We start from the raw sequence: 24428 nt of genomic DNA, 5'->3' as shown, positions 1-24428 counted from the left end.
AAAAAGTTATACTAGATAGATAGATAGATAGATAGATAGATAGATAGATAGATAGATAGATAGATAGATAGATACTTTATTAATCCCAAGGGGAAATTCACATAATCCAGCAGCAGTATACTGATACAAAGAAACAATATTAAATTAAATAGTAATAAAAATGAAAGAAAAAAAAAATTAAATTAATGTTCGCATTTACTCCCCTGGGTGGAATTGAAGAGTCGCATAGTGTGGGGGAGGAACGATCTCCTCAGTCTGTCAGTGGAACAGGACAGTGACAAAAGTCTGTCACTGAAGCTACTCCTCTGCCTGGAGATGACACTGTTAAGTGGATGCAGTGGATTATTCATGATTGACAGGAGTTTGCTTAGTGCCCGTCGCTATACTATACTATACTATCATTTTATTTAATACAACACTGTCAGTGTCTTTACTTTGCAGGAAGATTGTCCCATCCTAAATAATAAAAAAAAGAAATAACGGTATGGCGTCATGACACACCTTTTACGGGATCTCCTGGGTGAATGGCATTTCCCAAGGCCTCTCTGAGTCTGTTTGCAAGCTCCTGATTCATCCACTTGTACTGGTGGAGCTCTTTTCCAAGGTTGCTGATTAATACCTCATAATGTCTCTGGCTGCCAGCTAGCCCCTCATCCATTTGCTCTATATATATGTATATTACAAAAAAAAGTCTGTTTCAGATAAAACATTAAAAATTACTGAAGTACCAGTATTTAGACATACTATATGTAATTTATAATAGTCATTAACACTCATTTTATGCATTAGAAAGTTATTGGACAACACAAGACATGGTAATAGCAGTAATGCCAAATATGCATTCTTGAATATTGACTGAAGCAGTTATTGTCAGAGTTTTGAAAGTAAGGAGCTTCACAAATTTACAGTAGCTATGCAAAGACAATAGTAAGCCAAAAGCAACAGCTACTTGGGTGGCTTGTCATTTCCAGTGCCATGTATCATGGTGTATTCTAATGCAAGAAATTAATTACTATCTCTTGTACTATATATAGGCTAGTAGAGATAAATGTGCACATTTAAAAACCAGAATAAAAATCACAGACTGTTTTTGTAAAATAAATTAAGATGCAAGATAATAAACATGAAAAAAATCTAGTTAAAGGTTTATAGGTGTATAATCCATCCATCTATCCATCCATTTTCCAACCTGCTGAATCCGAACACAGGGTCACGGGGGTCTGCTGGAGCCAATCCCAGCCAACACAGGGCACAAGGCAGGAACCAATCCTGGGCAGGGTGCCAACCCACCGCAGGACACACACAAACACACCCACACACCAAGCACACACTAGGGCCAATTTAGAATCACCAATCCACCTAACCTGCATGTCTTTGGATTGTGGGAGGAAACCGGAGCGCCGGAGGAAACCCACACAGACACGGGGAGAACATGCAAACTCCACGCAGGGAGGACCCGGGAAGCGAACCCGGGTCTCCTAACTGTGAGGCAGCAGCGCTACCACTGCGCCACTGTGCCGCCCTAGGTGTATAATCAAGAAATATAATTATAATATAAAACAGAAATATGCCAATCTCAACTCTTCCTGTATACACAACAACCTCAAACAGCACAGAGTCTGAATACAGAAATAAAGGTGCACATCACTTGTGTCAAACAAAGTATATGTATACATACTGACTTTTTAAAAATCATGCCATTTTATTTTACTGAAACCTATGCTAGAATGTCATATTGTTTAACATTTTTGTACTGTATTTATCTGGATCCAATAAAGATTTACTAAAAAAAGCATTGAAATTTTCCCACTAAGTTATATCATGCAGGATTTCTAAACTATTGATGTGATTCTCACAATCCTGAAATTAAATTCTACCTTTGGTCCATTATTAAAGTTTAGGCAGTATTCATTAGGCTTGTTGTTCAGAGAACTGCAAGATAGCTATAAGAATGATCTAATATCAAAAAATGGGACTAGACTTTGACTTCTTTCAAAAGTCTAATTTGAACTTAAATGTAAAAGGCAATTACAGCAAGTGTATCTCATTTTGGGAAAATTACAGCTCTAAGCATGCTGTAGATTGTGAGCATTTTGAATGACTAAAACGACTAGAGGAAAAATAGGTGACTGAGCTGATTGGATAAATCTACACTGTATTAAAATAAGATCCTGGTTACTACAAATCTTTCCCCATAAAATTATCTGGCCAACGCTAGTGCAGTACTCGACACCCAAAAAACAAAATGCAGGCATGGACTTGCTCTGTAATCAATAAGTATTTAAAAGGGGAAAAATATTACCATTTTATCCTGGGCCCTTATTTATCAAGCATTTCAGAATTACTTCTAGAAGTTGCAATAAAAGTCACAGTAGGAAAAGAATCTGCCAATCACAATAGGATATGAGAAGTATTTACAAAGTGTCCCAGTCCCAGCAAGGAATAGAAAGCTATGTCTAACATGAATAATGTCGCAATTTTATGGCATCCCTTGCTGCAAATTAACACTTATCTTGATCTTTTGTTGTTTTCTTTGTTGTTTTCTGATACTAACATTGAGACTTCACCACAATAATAATAATCAAAGTAGAAGAAGGAAAAATAATATTGCAGGATACTGCACTAAGCTGCACATCATTTTTGGTTCTTTGAAACATCATGAATAATACTGTAACAAACACAGAGATGGATAGATTAAGATACACATATCGAATGCGAGTTAATCTTGTTAACAGGCACATTTATTTAACAATGATTTTCAGATGAATCGTCTTCCTGCTGTTACAGCACACATAAAATGCCTCATAAAGTAACAGTTACTAAAACTACCCACAGCTATTCTGGCACTATTAATGTAGTTGCGTTCGCTCTTGCAGTGTTCCAGATAGTCTTCTACTGTGCTGTACCATTCCTTTCTCAGTAATCCCCCGTTATCTTTTGCATGGCACTATTTATCAAGTCCCTCAGTTTTTGCCTACCTTCCTGAACCTTTCCTCCAAGTAAGGTGTAAAGTAAATGTTTCAGGGAATCATGGAATGCAGAGTTCAGTGTACCTGTCAGTAACACATCTTCAGGGTAATATGCTTGTTATTAAAATAAAATTTGCACCCATGACTATCTAGGAGTTGATACTGTGGTACTGCTTGCAATTGACATATGTGTGCTAATCCACAACGAGGACAATGGTCTTTACGTGTGAGCCGATTTGCATAAATGCAGTTTGTTTTAACATTACCTCATGTTAAGAAGTGAGGAATTGTATAAATCTGTGTGTTATCTTGCACATTGTAATGGTGTTTAAAGTTTCACGTGGTAGGTCGTGACATAGTTATATCACCACTATTGTAAAGCTGCATTCTACACGTAACGTTACCCACACTTCAATTTCTGCTGATGGCTTCTCTGCATAGATGGAGCATTCACGTAAAGGACAAGATTTATTACGAATATTGCTCCACCTCTCTCAGATATGTTTTTATGGGTTTATTGTCGTCCAGCATTTCCAAAACATTCCGCTTTTCCTGGGATGGGCATGGCAATCTTTGCCTGAATGCCATTTTCTGTCGGCTCCTAGCAAGCTAGGACACCTCACCTCACCTCTTAACTCCTAGTGAAGTTAGGAGTAGTTACCTAAATTAGGAAAATTGATAAAATGCTTTTACTTCTTCTCCTAAGAGTAGAACCAAATTTGTGTCACATTTCTGAGCCAGTTAGGACCATTTTCCAATTCTGAGATGCTTGATAAATAGAGGCAGATCCAGTTTTAAAGAGTTAAATTTGAAAATAACATGTTAAAATCTTTAACTGCACTACATACCAATTATCTTGCATCTCTCACTATAGGATATTAAATTCAGAAAAATACCCTTCCTCATTTTTGAAGTAATTATACTTGAATTACCTATATGGTCAATTATCTGGTTACATGGCACATCAAAGGAATATAAAATCCTGCCCATGCATTCAGATGGTACTTTTAAAATTTACTGTAAGTCTCAAACATAAGTTTGTTTAGACTGTTCCTGACATAAAAGAAGCACACAGTGCCTTTTACAATTTTTTCTATTCATAATCTGGTTTACTTTGTTAATCTAAAAATATGTGTGTCACATCTTTATCTCTATCCAGTCTATGACATGTTAAAGAAAATATCTCAGAAAGCCTCCTTTTTCATATGATCTGCCATTTATGTTGCACACTCTGTCCAGTTCAAACTGCTTGTGAAGTACAGATTCTCCCAACTCACTCCTGCCCATATTTGCTTGAATAGGAATTACTTTAGTGTGCCATCCAATTTGGTGTTTCAAAAATGGTTATGATTCCTACTCTGGTGGAACTTTGCTTATTTCAATTTTGTCTTGCATGTAAAGTGGAAGGTTCAGCTGTATTATACAAGTAAACTACCTTATATTAAAGTGGCATTATATACTACAAAAAACAAACATTGATATCTTTATAACATCAAATAGATATCTATTGGAAAGATTACAATTTCTAACTATTCCATCAAGTACATCTTTTTTAAATTCTAAAATTTGATTGTCATTGAATATCAGGTTCATTTTATACATTTTCATTTTTAAGTTGTCATTTAAGAATAGCCAGCTGTACAGCTGCATTCAGTTTTAGCACAACTTTTATTATTTCTAAAAAACATCAAGGTGCTTAGAAATTGTATTTATTAAAATACCAAGCATCTGCTGCTTAATATTAAGAACAGAATAATGACAGCAATCTAGCGATGAAAAATGACAAATCAGTGAAAAGGACATAGTTATTTAATGACCTTAAGAATAATTTCCTATTTTAAAATAAAAGATAGAAAATTAATTATTGAATCATGCAATAAAATTACATTTTATACAGTGAAAGTAAAATTCATAAAAACTATAAAATAAGAAAATGAGTTTGTAAGACACATCTTTGACACCTGTATGATTATCACAATTAGTCATCATCTGAGTAATGAAATGGAGCACTAGAACCTAAAAAGCACCTAAACTCTATAAAGATATTCATGATAAGAAACAACTGAAACCCCAGTCCAGAGGGGAAACATGCAGTCAAGATTAACTAACTGACAGAAACCTGTTTACAGATACAGCAGTGAAGAGTGATAGCAACCTGGCTTACACAAAAACTGCTGGAAAGGAATACAACATACTATATACCTAGTTAAAGCAAGGCTACGGTCAATGAAATTGCTTCTATATGATAGCAGCACATTATTATTTATTCTTGTTACTTAAAAAGTGACCTGCATTCAACATGTGCACATTAGTCTTTTTTCCCACTTTCCTCTTAAGTTCCAAAGAAGTGTCAAATAAGGTAAATACTTTCTGTAAATTTAATGTATGTGAAGTCACACGTGGGCAAAGTGAGTGCAGTTTAAAGGCTCAATTAATGGTAATTGTCTGCCAGAACATAAGAGGGCACTGTTGACTAACACCTGATGGTTTTACCACCCTTGATGTCACTTTCAGTGTCTGCCTGCTTGGACCCGTCTCTTCCTGCCAGAAGTCCTTATTAGAAGTGCTGCCATCTTGAAACAGTCTATTTGGGAGACTCGAGTCTACATAACATTTTCTTCTATTTTTCAATGTGTTTATAACCTGCATTTTGTTTATATTATATGGGGTTTGCCTTTGGGTTCTCCAACATTTCACAATTTTCTGTGCTTTTCTTACTGTGTGTAACCAATGATACACTATCACCCCCACCAAGACTTAAATGTTAACTGATGCCCTGTTCTTCTAGGATCTTTGTAAATAAAAAAGCTCGATTAGAAATTGAATGGGAAGGAGCATGGCATGGAATGAGGGGAAACCATCAATCTTAATCATAATTACACATTTGGGTCAATACGGCAGGAAAATTGAATTTACTGTTGTTTTTTTACCATTCATAATTATTAAATAAATTTTCAGCCAGATTGTTGCACTCAGCTAAGCAGCAAGCTGCAATGCACTAAATGAATAATTCAAATCATTATGAGCCTTTTGGCAAATCTGATCTAAAAGTGCAAGTGAGTGAGTGCTAGCTCTCTGTCATGATTTGTGATTAGCAGAATGGACTATTTGCCACATTCAGCCGCAGTATTGTATTATTGTATTTATTTGTTTCTAATAGTAAACATATTGTATTTGTTAGTTTTTATTTAAGTCAACTCCCATTTATGAAAGTTCTATCATGCTTAATTAATATGTGTGGCATTCATGTAGAAGACATCTATTAAAGAGAAGAAAATACAATGATTAAACCTCCATGTGAGTATGTGAAAGAATGGAATTCAGCATTAGATTCTCATATTAATACCCATATCCTAGTAAGTTAAATTTGAAATACAGATTAAGGAATGTACTTTGATATGCATGCTTTTTTTCAGTTGAAAAAAAAAATCATTACCTCGACATTGCTGCAGCAAGAGCTGGATATTCCTTTCATGCTCTTTCTGCTGCTGAGTGAGTCGCCTGTCAGTATCTAACTTCTGTCTCTCAAGTGCTGCCTCCAACCACAATACAAGTTGTTGCTGTTCTTCATTATGCATCTCTATTTCTGCCAGCATGACCTGAAGTTTACGCTCCTCCTCTCGTAAGTTCACAACCTAAAAAATGACGAAAGTTGCTAGATAAGTGAGTATGAAATTAAAATCAGTCTTTTTGTTTAGATAATATTTAAACCCAAAAGTAAATAACCCCAAATACTAATGCTCTTGTAGCACAAATATTATCCAGAAAAGAGGTTTTAATGATTTTACTTTTCTATCCTGAAGTGGTACAATATTTCTATACAATTGAATAAATGTATTAACCTTTTTTTTCTAACACACAACAAAATACATTAGAAAATTTTATTGGTAATGTAAAAGAAACAGTTGTGTCCATTTTTCATATAACATGTATTAATGTTACATTAAGGCACAGACTGCTCTTCTTTCCTCTTTTGGCACTGCCTATTGGATAGAAAAGGAGAGGTTATAGACAACGGGCCAGAAGAGTTAACTTTAGGCTTAAAACATTAAGATAAAATTAATTCTTACTTTATCAAAATATTTACAGAGTAAGGCACGGGTTTCTGAGGCAGACAGGTAGCTGAGTTTGGCCATCAGATTCATCTCCCATTGGGAAAGCATGCTAGCAGACGCTCGTAGCACACGTTGTCGTTGAGTGATAGCTTCATTTTTGTACTCAATTGCAGCATCCAAAGCTTCAATTGCTTCATCAAGCTGAAACAGGGTTCGTTCCTCCTGTTGTGTGAAGAAACAGATCACAGTAAAATTAGGACTAAGAATGATTGTCAGCCCTGAATCATATGCATGGTACTTGTCAAAAACTAAAGGAGATTTGGGTTGCTATAAGCTCCATTCATCTGTCATACTATTAAAAATTTAAATAACTTCCACTACAATAAAAAGAAACAAATATTCAGAAATCATAGACCTGTCACAACCCATAGCAGTGATCACACAGTTATGTTTAACTAAGAGTTGTTTGCTGTTTCCTAATGATCATTGATAAAAAAAGCTACTCCTGAATTTTTCAGTTGCTACTTATAAATGTTTTTTTGTGATTTTCATCCCATTTCAATCAAACCTATTAGTAAGTAAAATACTTTATGCATTTGTCAGAAGATCCTCACAATTAAATTAAAACACATTGCTACTGTATACACTGTAGGCAGAACATTTAAGAATAATAAAGTGCTCTGTCCCGTTTTTATGCAATATACTGTATACACCACTAACTCTTTTTAAATTTAAAGCTGATGGCATTGAAGCTTATTTTATTTTATATTAACCAGTGTGTTTTTTTTCCATACTGCATGTTTTTATAGTTTGCCCAGGTTTTAGCTCAAATAAAACTAAAGCAGCAGTAAGTTACTCATTCTTTTCAGGTGTGTGAAATTTGCCTAATAGATAAGTAGCATAAAAGAGGGCAAAGACCTCCACACTAAACCCACCAGAAGGGGATACCAGTTTTATTTCAACTGTACCTCTGGGGAGAGAAGATTGCCTTGTCTTAGTTTCTCATCTAGCTCTGTTCTTTGTTTCAGCAGCTGGTCCTTCTCTAGTCGCAGGCTGGAGATTTCTTGTCGGATTTGTTGAGAATCTTGAGCACTACTGCTTCGAAGTAGACCATTTCTCTCACTGAGTTCATGCTCCAGGGTCTCAATGCGAGATGAAAGAAGCATCAGATCCTTATTCAGGGCCTTCAGAATCCAAAGATGAGTCAATTTATTTGTTAAACTCATATACTGATCAATATAAATTTGTTGAACTGACTTAATTTAAATGTAATTATTTAATGCCTTATCAGTTCCCTTTACATATATATTTCTATTAGAGTGATTGTAGAGAAAAGCCCTAGTATTATTAGAGTGATTTAAACATATTTTATTAATTATATTTTTTTTTAGCTTAGTCTCAAGCCAGTGTGGTCTTAGCGTTGGTCCAAAGCCCGGGTAATTGAGGAGTATTGTGTTAGGAAGGGCATCCAGAATAAAATCTGTGCCAAACCAAACATGCAGGTGAGAAACAGAAAATCCATACTGGAATGGTCGAGGCCCGGGTTAACAACAACCACCACTGATGTTACTGTCCAGAAGGGTATTGGTGGGAACTATGCTACAAATGGGCAAAGCAAAGGAGAACTAGATGGGGAAAGTGGGCTCAAATACAATGGGAGAAAAGGAAGGAAAACAGTGTGGAGTACAGAGTCTGAACTTTGAATGTTGGCACAATGACTGGTAAATAATAATTCTTTGCATTTATATAGATAGCACTTTTCTCACTACTCAAAGTGCTCAGAAATTGTAGGTTAAGGGCCTTGCTCAAGGGCCCAACAGAGCAGAGTCCCTTTTAGCATTTTACGGGATTCAAACCGGCAACCTTCCGATTGCCAGTGCAAATACCTAGCCTCAGAGCTGGCCGATATGAGAGAGCAGAGAAAGGCAGTAAGGCCAGAGGCATCGGAGCTAGGTGCAAACTGTTCTACTATGGTATGGACGGGAAGATAAATCGAGTAGGGGTAATTGTAAAGGAAGAGTATTTTAGGAGTGGTTTGTAGGTGAAGAGAATGTCTGACAGTGTGGTGAGCATAAAGTTGGAAATCAAAGGGGTAATGTTAGATGTCATCAGTACATATGCTGGGTTGTGAGATGCAGGATAAAGAAGATTTCTGGAGTGAGTCAGATGAAATGGTGGAGTGTATACCCAAAAAAGAAACAGTGGTGATCAAAGTGCATTTTACTGGGCACATTGGCGAATGGGAACAATGGTGAGGAGAAGGCGATAGGCCGTTATGGTATTAAGGAGAGAAATGCTGAAGGGCACATGGTCATTGACTAAGCAATAAGGATTGAAATGGTGGTGGTGAATACATATTTTAAGAAGGAGGAGCACACGATGACATATTAGAGTGAAGGAAGGTACACACCGGTAGACTATCTTCTGTGTAGGAAATGCAATGTGGAAGAGATTAGAGATTGTAAAATGGTGGCAAGGGATAGTAGCATAGCTAGACAGCATTGATTGGTGGTATGCAGGATGAATTTTAAGGTGAAAAAGTGAGAATTAAACCAAGGATCAGGTGGTGGAAACTGCAAGAGGAAAACTATTGTGTGAAATTCAGATAGGAAGTGACATATGCACTGGGTGGTAGTGAAGACATGATAGATGATTGGAACACCATTGCTGAAGTTGGTAAGGGAGAGAGCTAGGAAGGTGCTTGGTGTGACAGTTGGACAGAGAAGGTCAGAAGGAACTGCATTGCTTGTTTGTGGACTTAAGGAAAATGTATGGTGCCAAGAGAGGAGTTATGGTCCTGTGGGAGGAAGTCGGGAATAGCAGAAAAGTATGTGAGGGTGGTACAGGATGTGTATGAAGACAATGTGACTGCAGTGAGGTGTGTGGGTGGAATGACAGCCTGGTTCAAGGTGAAAGTAGGATTACATCAATGATCGACTGTTGAGCTCTTTCCTGTTTGCAATGGTGAAGGACAGTTTGACAGATGAGATCAGGCAGGAGTATCCGTGGACTATGATGTTCGTGGATGGCACTGTGATCTGTAGTGAGAGTAGGGAGCAGGTTGAGGAGACCCTGGAGAGGTGGAGGTACACACTGGAGAAAAGGGGAAGTCAGAAGGTGTAAGATGGAGTACATGTACATAAATGAGAGGGAATTTGGGTGGAAGGGGGCGACTGCAAGGAGCAGAAGTGGGGAAGATAGATGAATTTAAATACTGTGGGGAAGGTAGATGAATTTAAATACTTGGGTTCAACAGTCCAAAGCAATGGAGAGTGCCACAGAGAGTGTAGAAGAGAGTGCAGGCAGGGTGGATTAGGTAGAGAAGAGTGACAGGTTTGATTTGTGATAGGACAGGAACTGCAAAAGTGAAAGGGAAGGCCTATAAAATATTAGTGAGACCAGCTATGTCATATGATTTAAAGACAGTGGCATTGACAAAATGACAGAAAGCAGAGCTGGAAATGGCGGAGTTGAAGATGCTATGATTTTCGCTCGGAGTAACGAGGGTAGACAGAATTAGAAATGTGTATATTGGAGGGAGAACAGTATGACAGTTTGGTGACCAAGTGAGAGAGGCTAGACTGAGATGGTTTTGGACATGTGCAGTGGAGAGATGAGGGGTACATCGGGAAAAGAATGTTGAGGAAGGCCGAAGGAGAGATTTATGCATATGGTGAGGTAGGACATAAAGGTAGTTGGTGTGGCAGAAAATGATGTAAAAAACAGGGATAGATGTATGATGTTCTGTGGTGACCCCCTAAGTGAGAGCAACCAAAAGAAGATTTTTTGTAGCTTAGTCTGGTGCAAAAGTCGAGATTTCAAAACTGATAAAACATATTCAAATGATAAATATGAAAATATTTTAAATATTAATCCTTGAATACAGACATGTGGTCTTTGAAATCTTTACTGAGAGGGGGCAAGGTATAGTCAAAACAGTCAACATAGAAATATTCAGGAAAATGAGATTTAAGGAAATCAATTATCCGAATTTGAATGGAACTTATCTATAATTACTATAAAGCACAAAGAATTACCAAGAAGTAAACAAAAGTTTTAACAACTTTTTTTTTTGGTCAGCTATTGCTATACAAACTTTTACCTGACTAGAAAGGAGCCTTTTTGTCTCCAGTCCACTCTTCTCTTGTAGCAGTGCCTCTTTTTTGGCAAGAATATCTTCTCTTCTGATCAGCTCCCCCTCTAGTTCCTCCAGTGCCCGGCGTTGTTCCAATATGTTGTCCATTTCTCCATCCAGCCAACGTTTTTGCTCCTCAATCTTCTGTTAATATAAACATTGCAGAAAATTTAAATATGGCTATTTTGTAAGAATCACTGTAAGTGTCAAATCCTTTAATTTAATGTTATTTGTAAAATTTCCTTGGTCTGCTTACCTTGAACTTGAATATAATATACTTAACATAGATAATGGAAGATTCAGTTTAATCTCCTATAAGTCACAAAAAAATGGGAATGTTCATAGTTTTAACTCTGTAGTACAGTAGAATAGCCCATAGACTGAAGTTAGACAGACATGAACGTTCAGACAGATAGACATTAAGGGCATATAGTTTTCTGACTGTTGCATACAATGTTGCAGAGAACGTTGCATAGAACATTGCATAGAAACCTTAAGGAATGTAACCTAGATATTTAAGCAGAATATCATAGGTTTCTCTTTTCCATTTTCTTGTTTGTGTGTATAATCATCTTTTTTTCTCTATTTTTTGTGTGTAGTGTTTGCTTTGAATTTCACCCAAATCTTTAAAAAGGAAGACACTTGGACTGTGGAGTATTTTTTGTACAGCGAGTCATACAGTACTAGTGCCAGAATGCCTACCTGGTAGCTGCATTTGGAAACCTTCATCAAAAGCAGCAACAATTATTTCAACATAATTCATACACATTATAATTTGTGTAAAATTAAACAAAACAGGATACATGCTGCACATGAATTACTATTTTTAAAATAAATTTTCATTAAATATTTATATTAAAAAAAATGCTCACTATACTTATTTAAATGAAATGTAAGATGATAAAACTTGACAAGTTTTCAAGCCACTTAGCACAAGCAGGAGAAATGGTAATTTTGTTTAGTCTTGCATCTGTAGTTAATTAAAGTAATGGACTTTGATTAACTGCTAATTCTCCTCCTAGCAGGAATTTCAGTGTTTCTAGAGCTATTTAAAATGGATTTAAGTTTCTTATGGTTGTTTACAAAGAATATCAATGTACAAGAGAATAAGGAGACAGATGACTTCTGTGGCCCTCTGCCAACAACACTGCTGAATCTTTTAATATTACCTGCTGTTCTTCAAGAGAGATCACAGAGCCATTGCTCCCACTGCGTTTCTTCCTCTGGAAGGCAGCTATTTCCTCTGTCTTGATCCTCAGGATTTTCTTTTGCTGCTCATTCTTTATTTCTAACTCCTAAGGAAATAAACCATGGTAACTATAACAGAGGAAATGTCTGAGCAGAACATAGTTTACCACAGGGAATGCTAAAATCCACAGAGTTTGGTGCTTAGGAGAAAAAGTTATGAAAATCTCTTATTATAATAAAACCGTATATTAATTCTAAATCCTCTTTGTGCATACTGTTAATTGTGTTCTTACTGTTTCTAATAAGAAAATGGCTCTAAGGCCTATTTGTTCATACTGTTAATTCTATAATTAATTAACTAACTATACCACATATATGGATATTAAATTTATTAGGAAAAACTAGGATACACTCCTTTTCTTGGCAGGTAGCTGAGTATATTCAAACGAAGCAAATTATCTCCAAGCAAATCTACACAAATTCAACATTTTAGCAGAAAAAGATAATTATAACTTAAAAAGGCTTCATTTTGTTTACCTTAACACGATGTTTACCACGTTGCATCTCACTCTCCAAGCGACGTTTTTGATTGCTCTCCTCTCGCAGTTTTCGTTGAAGGTGGTCCTGCTGCTGCCGCATGTGTTGTATATTTTTTTCAAGTTCCAAAACACGTTTTTCACTCTGCAGCGAGAGTGAGGCTAGACGTTCAGTGTCCTGACGCTTCTGCTTAATCACCTATGTGCAAAAAGGAAATAGTGTTGTTAACTCTTAGCAAAGTAATATATCATAGTGTCTACTGCTAAAAGAACTACATCTCATGTACACCAGCACTTACAGAAGACATAAATACTTAACTAGTTCAGTATCAATAATATTTTGGTACTGTTTTATCCTTATCTACAATTGCCTATATATAACAGAAACACAGGAAGGCATAATACAGATAAACCTAGGATTTACAATAGTTGGTAGAGGCACAGCTTAAAATCAGTGTATTAGAGTTATGCGTTTTGTTTTGTGAAAATATATCTTTGACAGTTTTTTTACCTTGTGCGAGTATGAGAATCTATGAATTCAAGTGTCATCTGTTTTAATGAAATGAGACAGCATTTTATTGGTTTTGCATAACAAAATGCAGTCTAACAGATGGCATACTACAAGCATAAACACTGCTGCAGATATCTGTTTGTAGCGGTCTGGTGCCGCTAAGATTCACACCGTCGATAGGACTGTGATTTATTTATTTTTTCGGAGGGGATTCCAGGAACACACCCAGCCTTAGCCCGACCAGCACACACTCACAGGCAAAGACACGAAACAACCAAATGAATAACTAATATATTAAATGGAAAATCCAATACAAACAACAAAAATCAGACAACCCTCTCCTCCCTCTACGAAAGCTGACATGCCGAGGATTTCAGTTATCTTTTTGAAGAAAAACCTGCCTTTAACTTTGATATGAAAACTTGCTATCAAAATGATGACAAGCAAGGGCTAGCATGCCATTATTGGCAATGGAAGAGGCTTACCAGGCAATCACAATGTTTTATTGACACAATCCTATAGGCATTAAATATCCAAAAGTATATTCATTTTATTGGACAAATAGCTGCCTGCTGAAAGAAAAGCAGTCACACATTTAAAGTCACAAAACACACCCACCATTACGTCAACTGCTAACAATCACTTTACGTTAAAGTAACATGTTAGTGTTCTTTGGAAAGATGATTGGCAGGAGATTTCAGAAATATGACTGAATCCTTACCTAAACATCACATTGATATGAAAATGGGTGTTCTATTTGGGGCAAACAAATGCCCATCTGCAGACTCTCAGAATGAAAGCGTTCTATCTAGCAACCGCTCTGGTGACAATTAAGTGCACATTCACTCAAAGCATAAAGTTACATTAAAAAAAAACAAAAAAAAACCTGGATAAACATCTGACCTGTGATACAAAGACAATCTTAGCTATCAAGCAATGACTTAGCCAACAAATAGCAAATAAATTACCCCTATCACAAGTCTAACTATGCTGCATCTATAAGGTTAAAGGAATTGGCAGTTGGTAAGTTGGCGACATGGTTCTTTTCACTAGACTGAATCAACAGCTATGGCAAAATCTTTCAAATGAAGGCCAAAATGTACCTGGCTGAATGTAATGAACGGAGTTGAGAACTGCATGCATGAACATAGTAAACATCATTAGTTAAAGAAGGCGCAGAGAGATTGAAAAGAATTACAATTTAAAAGATGGTGTGTAACCACTAGAAAACTAAAAAACTGTATTTAGCTAATGCCACATTATGTCAACTTGAGATGAATAAAAAAATATGCAGGTGCCTTGCTTATTATCACAAACAACATAAAGAGAAGAAACTAGACAAAATGGTAAAAACAAGTAAACAAGCTAATAAGCAAATGTTAGCCCTCCATGTGCTTGAAAAAGAACTAGAAATGTTAAAAAAACAAAGGAAAAAATGTTTAATCTCTTTTATTAAATGTGTAACTATAATAAGTAACAGTTACTAAAATATTAACCTAGTATCTGTCAGAAGGGCACAACAATTTATTGATGATATTCTGGGCCAGGGGTTATCAGCTTTGCTTGGTGTTCTACCACCAGGAATACAAATGTTTCAAAGAATGTCTACTTTTTTTGGTCTTAAACTGTTAAGTAATGAACTACTATTAGTTAAAACTAAAGGAAATAAAGGTTAATTCCACAGATTGCAAAAATACTTTTTAGTGTAACTTTTTCTTCTCAGGTTTAAAAGAAATCATAAAGTAAACCAACAAAGCAAATACTGAAACTGTTTTGAATGTTTTCAGTTCTTGTTGGATGAAGATATTTTAAGTAATTTTAGAAAGATATTGTTCAGGCATAGAAATTCAGGGATGGTTGCAGGAATGTCTGGCGAGTTTGTTCCACCTACACTTTAGCAAAGTAGGAATTAGCAATGAAAACAGAGACCTGGTAATTGTCATCTTTATGGCAAGTCTGCGGCTGGACAAAAAAAAAAAAAGTAGAAGCAAGGATCTGAAAAATAAAGACTCAGCACTGGCAAAGAAATTTCAAAAGTTGACTGCTTATCAGCAGGGTCAAATACTACTGAAGTACTGAATAGGGACACTAAATGTACCCTTATGTGTGCTTTAGCGCACACTACATGTACTATCATATATCCATCCATTGAGCACATGGTTTTATAAATGGAAAAAAAAAAATCACTTTATTTTAGACAGAGGAGCTGAAGTTAGTTTTATAACTAACTAAGATGACTGCACAAAAAGGTGCACAGAAGCGGTTTGCAACTATTGGGCCAAGCTTTTTTGCTTTAGAAAGTGTTCAAAGAGCAATGAGTAAAGTGTTTACTGGAATTTACAGCCAAAATCAAAATTGCTTTATAAAAGCGATTATTTATAAAATGGAGAATAAATGAGCAAGTTCTTAAACAATGACACATCCTAGCAGATGGTTTTATAATCTACATTATCCAGTTTGCTTAGCTATTTATTAGCTAATTTTCTTGATTATTTATTGTATTCACACAGAAATGCCCTAAGGTATTATAAACAGTTTTATTTATACAACTGTCTAATTTACATGCTTTGAAGTTCTGCGTTTTCAAGTTTGATTTCTTTGATTTTTATAGTAACAAAATATCACAAGAGGCATAGTATGACTGCTGAAAATGATCTGAATAATTTCTATTGCATGTTTATTACCAATTATTTTACTTAATTAAAAAACTATTACATATGGCATCTGCTGCACATATTGAAATAACTGAACGAGTTTTTGAATAACAGTTTTAATTTGACAAACCAAGAAAAACATTTAATTCAACTATGATCAGCCTTCCAAGCGGGTTTATTCAGAAACCGTTTCCAGTGAAATGTTTTAAGCATGCATACAAACATCATCTTCTGGAGGCTGATTACCCCAATTGGACCCAAACCAGCACACTTAATGAAATGCACTTAATGAGCTGTGGATTCATTATTATGAATGCTAAAAACAGTTTTGAAAATCTGGACCAAGCTGAAAATCTCATCAAAATTGTGTTAAATTTGTTTTAGCACTTTTGAATTCTACTGACTTGGTTATTCTTCCTGAAAAGTTTAAAAAATGTGGAGTTAACTCAAAAGACATTCTTATTTCTTATAAACAGTAAGCAGGACTTGAGGCTTAACTCAACTCTGTCATCTTTAAAAGCTAATAAAAAGTAAAATATTTTGTACAAAACAGAGTGGCAATCTTTACGTCTCACTCAAGCGTTTTTTTGTTTGTTTGTTTTTTGTTTTTTTTTGTTTTTTTTAAACACGACAGAATGTTGTTCCTTATATAATTTTATTTCATTCCAAAAATATTTTCAAATTGAGGCATCAAATTTTAATAACTGGTCCTCATAATAACATTCTCAAGATCAATGTGAAGAAAATTAAACATATATTCACAGATTTCAGATTAAATATCACAGACATCCCAACTTACTGAAAAAACGGAAATGGATGTGATAGTTACATCCTAAAATTATCAAGAAATAGTTATTACTTAAGATAATCTGACTTTGCCCAACTATTAAGGAATTTTAACAAAGGCTGTTATTCTAAGTAAAAGTAAATGACGTTAGTCTTAGCTGCTGTGTAGCTGCATTCATCTGGTTTCCAAAACTTCCACAGCTTCTGCTTTCTAATGAAGTTCAGGTGATGAGTGTGCCTCATTGATATGCACATGAATTCTATAGTGCAAGTGTCTCACTTTTAAACGTTTTAGTAAAAATTCAAAGCAAAACAGTTTACACAAAAATAAGCAGAAAAATCAATAATACAAAAGAAACGTTCTACTGTATATAAGATGTTTCTGTTCAAAGCTTGCATATCTTATGTTTCTTTGTATTTACCTTGTAAGTTCTCTATATAATATACAATTATATGTTCATATGTCAAAGTTTCAGAATTAAACAGAAAACTGTATGTCGTCATATGCCATTGAAAACAAGGCAACTCAAACAGTTCTGTTTCTAGCTAATAAAAAGACTGACTAAAATGATATCACTGGAGTTCAGATAAAGCTGCGCACTAAGGAAGTTCCATTTCAAGTTAGCTTTAAGGATTAAACAGAATCCATCATTATTTATGTAGTTATGAAATACATTCTAAAAAAAGTAAGCAATCTCTCATGTGCATTTTAACATTACCTTTAAACACCCTAAGACTGTCTCTTACATTCTACAATTTGCTAATGTGCACAGAGCAGAACAGGGAGAGGCTGCCCCAGCACCTTCTTGTGAACCTTTATTGATACATAGTGGAGTGTGTACTGATGTACTGCATCACAGCATGGTATGCAAGTTGCATGAAGGAAGAACAGAAAACTCTGCAACAGATCATCAGAATGGCCCAAAGCATCATTGAAATATAATTGCCGGCAGTTGAGGACATTTATCTGTTCAGGTGTCAAAGTACATCCTTCAGCATTAGTGGAGACCCTACCCACCCTGCACATCATTTCCTTAAACTGCTCCCTTCTGAGAAATGATACAGGACCATCCATGCATGCACTACAAGACTGTAAAAAAACATTTTTCCCCCAGGGTGTTAAACTATGGAATCCTGTATCATTCTAACTAACCTCTCCTTTGTCCAATATTTACTGTAATATGTGTGCAAAATATCTTAAATTGAATTGACCCTAGGGTGTTAGACACCAATTAAGTTCTAGCTATTATTCACCTTGTTTTTATTCTTATAAATTTATTTATTCATATATATGCTTTTTCAAAAAAATAATTCTGGGGAATGCCATGATAATCTCGTTGCCTGCTGTCCTTCAGTGATACAATGACAGTATAGTCTTTATAATACTCTATACCTTATCTTATTCGGAGGTGTGTTTTTGTACATACAAAAGACAAAGGGTAACAGATGACTAAAACAGCAAGCAGGGAATTTGGGATCAATCAAACATCTATGGAGTGACATTATGCATATCTTGTACTAAGACACTTAACATGTCTGTACTTCAAACGTAAAAAAGTAATTTTGGAGTAAAGATATTAGCCAGATTTAAACTACACTACACTACACATCCAATAAAAAAGAAAGACTCTTCAAATCAACTGTTCCTCATATGTGTGTGTGTCTAGAAATATTTCAAGGTCTCACATTTTTTAAAGATATTAGATTTGGTCTTTGAAAGTAGTAGTATTATTGATACTGTCACTTGTACAGAGTACAGCGGACATCTTACTTGCATGTCCGACCTATATGCAACACTTTGTCACTTTCTGGTTCCATGATAAACAAAAGTGTAGCATCTATTGACTCCATAGTTATACTCAAATACTTAAATCCAATATCATATTACTTGACTTTCTGTCTTGGGTTTTATTAGAGTTTCCGATTACAGTCGGCAATCTTGTTGATGCACCATGTCAAATTACACAAGTAAACATCACTGACCATGTCATATTTACCGACCAAGCGTCAGTCTTCCAGTAGAGTCATGCTTGCCCCTTTATCTGATAGCCAATAGCGTGTTGCCTGATGGACTTTATGGTGGGTTAACAGCTACAACGAGCTCTGCAGCAATCTCTGCCCTTTAACTCTCTTTTCCCATTCTCCCTCCAATTGCCCAAGATTATGTAAATGAAGGATACGATAGAAAATCACTGGTAAAGTCATCTGATATGAGACAGGCATTAGATTCTAACATGGGGAATAATGGAGACCCCTAAGTGAAGTGTGGTTGAGAGGAATGGACTATCTGATCCGAATACAAGGAGTGAATTGCTAGTCATCAACTAACTTTTATTGGAGACTAGCAAAATACCCGCACTTCGCAGCGGCGAAGTAGTGCCTTAAAATTTTTATTAAGAAGAAAATTAAACCTTTTTAAACTGAGGGAAAATATACCAATAATTATTTGTTAAGGATCTCTTTGTATGCCACGTTGTCAATTCGGCCCTCCGGTTGTAATATGACCAAGCTGTGTGCTGAGCTTACTCTTGAGCATGCAGCGTACAGTTGGCCATGTGAAAAGTAATCTTGTCTCAAATCTCACAGCTTGGATTGCTGCTGTCATAATCGTTTCGAGTTTCACGGTTTGCTTCAATTACGACAGTATTTGCAGGACTTGTTATGTTGAAGTGACATTCGGCATCTGTCAAGCGTTGTAAGCATACAACCGGTTTCATAAATAACTTCACATCCAACTTTTGAGAGTTTAAACATTCATAAACATCAAAGTGTCCACTATTCAGATCGTCACCTGTGAATCTAAGATGTTTAAGATGCATTGGCAGTTGTTGAAAGGTGTAAAATATTTGGCCATTTTGGTACACTTGAAAGCGACAACCGAACAATTCAGCGGCAGCCATCAACTCACATGCAGAACCATAAGTGAAGGGCTTTAGCATTTCACTCTTCTAGTGCTCCTGTGTAGTATAATTATCTCCTGTACCGTCATCAGTCCACACCTTGAACCTGTCCCAGTCATTCAATACATAAGACACAATGTTCCTCCAGATATCAAGAGTGAGCCTGATATGGCCGTGCAATATGTAACAAAGAGAATGGAAAAGGCAGGTGCCATCTCCGGGCATGGAAACCACTCAGTAAGTGACAGTTCTTTGATCGATGGTGATCACCTCGATAGACATGTTAATGGGGAATGCGGTTGGAGCGATAAAGGAAATGGGTACCTGAACAATGTAAAGTAAGTCTAAAATATCTACACAATAACTATAATCATAATAAACGAACAATAAAACAGCGGAGAAGCCGTGTATTAAATAAAAAGGCTGCCGTTATCAGCAGGGAGACGTGAATCCCGTGGCGAAGAAAGGAAGGGAATGTAGAGACCGGAGCGACGGACGGCCTTATATAGGCAGGCAGCCAACAACGTGGGAGGCGTTGGGATGGGGGACCCAACGCCGCCTTACATGGTGACTGAGCTGCAGGCTATGGATGTATATATGTACGTAAGTAGTATTCAGTTAGCGTTGGGAACCCGCGTACCAAATTTCTTGAAGATGGGACCATAAGTAACAAAGACCGTTGGAAAGTTCAATATGGCGGCCGACAGTGGCGTCATACCACCGAAATAAGTACGTACATCGGTTTCGGTTAGCGCAAGGAAGCCACCTACCAAATTTCGTGAAGATGGGGCCATAAATAAGAAAGTTCAACATGGCGGACGTTGTCGACCGTTATGACCATTATGCGTATAATTTCAAAAATGAAACCTGCTTAACTTTTGTAAGTAAGCTGTAAGGAATAAGCCTGCCAAATTTCAGCCTTCTACCTACACGGGAAGTTGGAGAATTACTGACGTTGGAAAGTTCAAAATGACATAAATTAATTTTTCTTTAATAAGCATCTTGTCTGTTCTCCTGATCATAACTGTCATTGACAGGATATAAAGGTACAACTGAAGGCTGGAGTATCTAGTCTGGGAATTAAAGGTTTGCATCTCTATTTTTTGCAAATTAGGTTGTCTTCTTTACTTCACTAAGCTGTGATCCCAAATATAAGGTTATGATTCATTCCATGAAAAGAGTACCTTGTTCTCCTCAGGTATTTTCTGAAGATGGAACAGTTTGAGTATTTCATATCTTTCTTAACAAAAGAGAGCAGAAATGATTTTGATATTGGCAAAGAATATGTATACTACCTGAGTTGTCTGACAATTGTATAGTACTTTGGCTGTGAAGAATGAGCTACGTTTGTAGACAAGGATTAGTCTGGCCTGTTGCACAATACATGTTACTGCTGTAACCCTTAAAGGGAAAAGACGATCAAAAATGATTATGTAAATAGCTAGCCAATATACTTTAAATCCACTGAAGTTAGAGGTGTAATTCTTTTTTAAATTGCTTTGACCAAAGGCACCTACTAAATAAAGAAGATGAAGAATATACACTGTACATATGCTAAAATTCCCAGGCTAAAGCACCAATGTCACTCAAATTAATTCAGTGATATTTGGACAACATTTACAAATTATTCTAGTTTAATTTAAATTCATTTTTCTATAGCACTATTAAAGTATACTGATTCAAAGCATCAGACACTATCACATTTAAAACAACTTAATCATTAACATAATTATGCACTATGCTTTATATGTTTGTTTGTTATTAGTTCTAATTAATATTTATGAAAAATATTTTAAATATATTTTTGTGCCATTTAATAACTAACTAGTATAGAAGGCCTTGTACACGAGTGTGTCAAGCATGAGATTAAATATACCAGATTAAAACTATAATACAAATTTAACTCCACTTTTTGCAATTTACAGAATGAAGTATAAAGTACAAAAATTGCAACACAGATTGTTAACATTAACTTTTATGTATAACTTTGTCAATCTGAAAATGTTACCTGAAATTTGCTTTGTGCTGCTGCAATTTTTCTGTGATACTCTTGCACCTTGTATCTCTCAACAGGGTCTCTTGGTTCTCTTAGCTCTATATCTTGTAGCTGTCTCTGAGCTTCTGTCAATTCTGTCTTGGCTTGCTCAGCATCTCTTTCAAGGTCTATGATCTTCCTCTTGTACTGCTTATTAATGGCTTGGGCATCTTTACCTGCACCATAAAAATGTTATTTAATTTAAGTGTGTGTCAAATGCATATCTTGGAAGACATAGTGGCTGTTGGTTTTTATTCCCTGCCACTTTCTTGATTACTAGCCAATTACTACTGCTCATTTATTGTCTTAATTTTCATTGACTTACATTTCAGATTCAGAACATGTAATTTTTTATGTTTTCCCACAACCAGCAACCAAACAATAATGAGACAAAAAGCAAGGAAACGGATGATGAATGAAATCAATCTCATTTACAATTATATTTCCATCATATAATATCTGTTTCAATGAACTATATGAAAAGAAAAAAGTGAAGGTCTGAGAAATTAGGATCTGCTGTAGTACACAAAATATTTTAAAGCTGTTCTCAGAACAAAAACACAATCAGTTGCTTTGGGAATGCCTGGTGTAACATAATGAAAACACAAAAAGTCATACAATTAAATAATGGATTTCATTAACAATGAGAAATAGCTTCTAATTAAGACATTAATTGGTGTGAAAATGATGGGCCTCCCTGTTGACTCACACATTATGTCTCTAATTAAGAAACAGTAAGAGCTCTGAATCTTAAAAAAGCAATTTAATTACAATTAAGGCAAAATGCATCCATTAGCAGCAGTAACTAATTACTAATTAAGAAAATTGCTGAAACGAAAACCTGCAGCCATTCTGGAACTGGGTCTGAAATCCCTGTACTGGAGCAAACTGGAAAATGCAGCAAAACTTAAATGATGAATTTCACATGTGCTGTTCACTTATAGAACAAATAACCAGCATGATTCACTTGCACGTAACTCTCAATGTCTGCAACTTAGGCTACTTTTAACACTTACTTTCTTAAATTAAATACGTATATATTGTATTGATTTTAATGTTAAGCATACTTTATTATACCTTGAAACTAAGGGATCTAATCAGACAGTATAGTAAGAGATTTTGTAATCTAGTCTGAACAGGAATAATACAATATGTCTACATCCTCCTTCTCCGTAAAGCAGATCAGTAAGGCAAATGAAGTTATCCACCTAATGTTTTTCTAATACAATGTCTTAGTTTACTAAGATTTCTGCAGGATGTTTCCTTCAACTGTGCATGGTTTAATAAAATAAGCCATATAACGTACCGCTAGCCTATACATAAAATAAGTACTTATATTTTCAAATTGTGCATACACTATCTCCTTTAAACATGGTTTCTGTAACATTCTACTGTATCTCTATACTGTGAAAATCCGTTTAATACAAAGATACAATACTGTGGTAACTTTTGTCAATTTGTGCATTATCTGATAGACTAAAGCTTTATTTTTTGTACCCTGAGAATTTTTCTTTGTTTTTTGTTTGTATAATAATGTAGAAGACTAACTGCTCTCATTCCTGTTGCAATAGTTCTGTGTTTAAATTCTGTAGATTTAGAGTTTTTAAACCTAGATATTGCAAAACAGTTTTAAGAATCATAAGCACCCCTTCATCTTATAGTGAGAAAGTCTGGAGGATGAGACACAGGTTTTAGATTTATAAGTCCAAACAAATTGAACAGGCAGACTAAGAAAGTTATATTATTTTAGACACTGAGCTGGCAAAACAGGGAGCAGCTGAGAGGGAGCTGACCAGAGAGAAGGAAGGCTTTGTTGCAAATACAAGATAAATGTTGCCTGATGACTCTACACATATAGCACAATCAGGTTGTATGGTTGGATAGCCATATTTCCATTTTACTTCTGCATAAGATTAGACCTTAATTAACTCTGCTCTACTGCTTATACGTTTGTTCAACTTTATCACTGGATTAAAAAAAAAAAACTCAATCAAGTGTGTAAAAGTTAAGCTATATTGACAGTCATACCAGGGTGAAGTTTGAAGCTAATAAACTGTGGTGCTGGGTACAAATAGAGTGCAACTGTGAACTGTGCATCCCTGAAAGACTGGTTAACTGTTGGAACAGACAAAAGTATATAGTGACATAGGTGTGACATAAAACTGTACTCCATAGGAAAAGAATCTGTGCATTTGAAACAGGATTAATATTTTAAGGGGAGGTGTCCCCAAAAGCCCTTCCCCTCAATAAATTATCTATATCTATTGCTGTTATATTTTATTAAGTGTGTTTTTCCTAATTAGTATAATACCCATGTGTAAAATGATTAATAACATATCATACAATTAGTAATCAGTTAAGTTTACACCTGTTAAAATAAAACTGGAGGCATATGCTGAAATCAACTTGGGTCTTAAATTTGAATCTTAATTGAGGTACATTCTGTATGGAATTTAACTGTTATCCTTGTATGCTTAGTTTTCGCATTTGACAGATATATAGCTGGACAACAGCTTTTGTCTGCTCTTTGCAGCAAAGTACCATTTATCAGAAGACAAGTATTTGCAAATACTGACTTAAGCTTCTTTGCAAATGCAAATGGTACTAACTAAAAAATGAACATGTGTGCGTTATTTTAAGAAATGCAGGAATATGGTAA

At 35.6% G+C, this 24428-nt stretch overlaps 1 protein-coding gene across 2 annotated transcripts in view; it reads right to left on the bottom strand.

Annotated features, from left to right (window-relative positions):
* kif7 (kinesin family member 7) overlaps nt 1-24428 on the bottom strand; it is a 63380-nt gene that overhangs the window by 1464 nt on the left and 37488 nt on the right. For both annotated transcript variants that reach the window (XM_039773018.1, XM_039773019.1), the window contains exons 11-18: nt 21743-21945; nt 12885-13082; nt 12329-12454; nt 11127-11303; nt 7993-8208; nt 7040-7246; nt 6406-6604; nt 502-663 (exon numbers count right to left, since the gene is read on the bottom strand). In XM_039773018.1, coding sequence (XP_039628952.1) covers nt 502-663; nt 6406-6604; nt 7040-7246; nt 7993-8208; nt 11127-11303; nt 12329-12454; nt 12885-13082; nt 21743-21945 — 1488 coding nt within the window. The remainder of the gene's footprint in view (nt 1-501; nt 664-6405; nt 6605-7039; nt 7247-7992; nt 8209-11126; nt 11304-12328; nt 12455-12884; nt 13083-21742; nt 21946-24428) is intronic.

This window comes from Polypterus senegalus, chromosome 12, assembly GCF_016835505.1.
Source record: "Polypterus senegalus isolate Bchr_013 chromosome 12, ASM1683550v1, whole genome shotgun sequence".
NCBI lineage: Eukaryota > Metazoa > Chordata > Cladistia > Polypteriformes > Polypteridae > Polypterus > Polypterus senegalus.
The sequence above is the reverse complement of the archived record's forward strand: the minus strand, read 5'-3'. Positions and strand labels throughout refer to the sequence as shown.